General features: G+C 52.9%; 1 protein-coding gene across 1 annotated transcript; it reads left to right on the plus strand.

Moving 5' to 3' along the window:
• The first annotated feature begins 61 nt into the window (after positions 1-61).
• On the plus strand, positions 62-1,599 carry LOC119090389 (neuropeptide Y receptor type 2-like). The gene has a single exon (XM_037213185.1). It carries the CDS (start codon positions 141-143, stop codon positions 1,422-1,424), a length of 1,284 nt encoding a protein of 427 aa, XP_037069080.1. The 5' UTR covers positions 62-140; the 3' UTR covers positions 1,425-1,599.
• Positions 1,600-1,844: the final 245 nt, after the last annotated feature.

The raw sequence follows: 1,844 nt of genomic DNA on the forward strand, positions 1-1,844 counted from the left end.
GGTTGAGACCATTCGTCAACAAGGCAATAAGTAGCATAAGCATTGCTCAGGTTGGCCAGGCTTCGTGTGCTACCTGTCATTAAAAGGCTGGCTGGAAGCGTGTCGGAAGAAGTACGGAAGCCTACCGCGCTTACAACGCCATGACTTTTGGCGTGAACATCACCGTTGCCTCTAGTCACGCGCAAGCTGGCGATCTGTCGAGGCAGACTCTAGCGGACACAACGACACAGGCAACTGACAACAGCTCCGACGCAGCACCTGAAGGGGAAAACTTCATACTGATGATGGAAGTTCAAGTATTTTTCTACATGATCTACTCTGTGATTTTCCTTCTTGGTTTGTTTGGAAACGTCCTAGTGATGTATGCGGTATACCGTAACACGGCGCTGCAGACAGTTACAAACTACTTCATCCTTAACCTGACCTTAGCCGACATCCTTCTCTGCGTGCTTTGCATTCCGTTTACTCCTCTCTACACGTTCTTGCAAAGCTGGGTATTCGGGAAGGCACTGTGCCATTTGGTGACTTGTGCGCAAGGAATAAGCATCTACATCTCATCACTAACACTCACCACCATTGCCGTTGACCGCTTCATCGCCATCGTCTACCCGTTCCGGCAGCGGATACAACCTTCTGCCTGCTTTATCCTTATCATGTGCACGTGGTTGCTGTCAATAGGAGCGACGATGCCGTACGCGTATTTTGTGGAATACATTCCCATCGACGATGGGAAGTACGTGTGTCAAGAACATTTCCCAGAGGACGTCAGGCTGACGTTTGGCAGCATCACGACCGTCCTGCAGTTCGTCATCCCGTTCATCATCATGACTGTGGCGTACACGCTGATATTGTTCAAGCTGTCTAGACGGATCAGGTCCAAGCCTGGCTCCAAGAGCGCGCGAAAGAGGCAGGCGGACCGCGAGAGGAAGAGGCGCACCAACCGCATGCTGATCGCAATGGTTGCCGTGTTCGGGCTCTCCTGGCTGCCGCTGAACCTCATGAACATATTCGACGACATCTCGACCAACGTAGGCCTTGGCTGGAATCGATGGCAGTACTTCCACCTCTTGTTCTTCATCGCGCACTCCATCGCCATGAGCTCCACCTGCTACAACCCCTTCCTGTACGCCTGGCTCAACGAGACATTCCGCAAGGAATTTGGGGAGATCCTGCCGTGCTTCCGTGCTCGCTGCGGCGGCTGCGCCGCCCCGGAGGAGTTTTCCATGCGACGCAACTCAACCACGCGCACCGCCATGGAGCACGAACCGAGTACCACTACCGTCAGGTTTGCGCGCGCCACGTTCGACGTCGCTTCCGACAACGTGAAACTGCAAGCGTCGACCGTAGCCCAGCCACGTGAAAGTCGGAAGCAGACCGGGGCAGCGGAGGCTGGGTGTCCCTTCACCTCGGCGAGCGCCGTGTGATCCGTGAATGCCCTCGGACAGTATGGATAAGTGGCGTTTGCGGCGCACGTTTAACACGCATTTGTGACGCCTCTGTCACTATGATATGTGGAGCTCATGTGACCGACAGAAACTGGACTGGCGACGCAGAGCAAGACTGCGAAACTGACGTAAGAGGCTTGCGTGTGGTGATGGAAGGAGGGTGGCGCTTGTCTGGAAGGTGCTGTGTCGTATCGTTCGCACTTGTCAATCGCCAATCGTCAGCTGTGGCTACGTGTAGATATTAGCCGTTTTCACGATAGGTCAATGCGCTGAGAAGTTCGCGAGCTTTAAGAAGTGTTCAGATAGTTTTAGTACGTACTAAAACTTTTACAAAGACCTTTTTGTTTTCATGCAAATTTATTGTTATTCGGTAGCTAAGTCTCGCGGATCGTATACAAA

Source organism: Pollicipes pollicipes, unplaced genomic scaffold (assembly GCF_011947565.3).
Source record: "Pollicipes pollicipes isolate AB1234 unplaced genomic scaffold, Ppol_2.1 Scaffold_3087;HRSCAF=3621_pilon_pilon_pilon, whole genome shotgun sequence".
Classification (NCBI taxonomy): domain Eukaryota; kingdom Metazoa; phylum Arthropoda; class Thecostraca; order Pollicipedomorpha; family Pollicipedidae; genus Pollicipes; species Pollicipes pollicipes.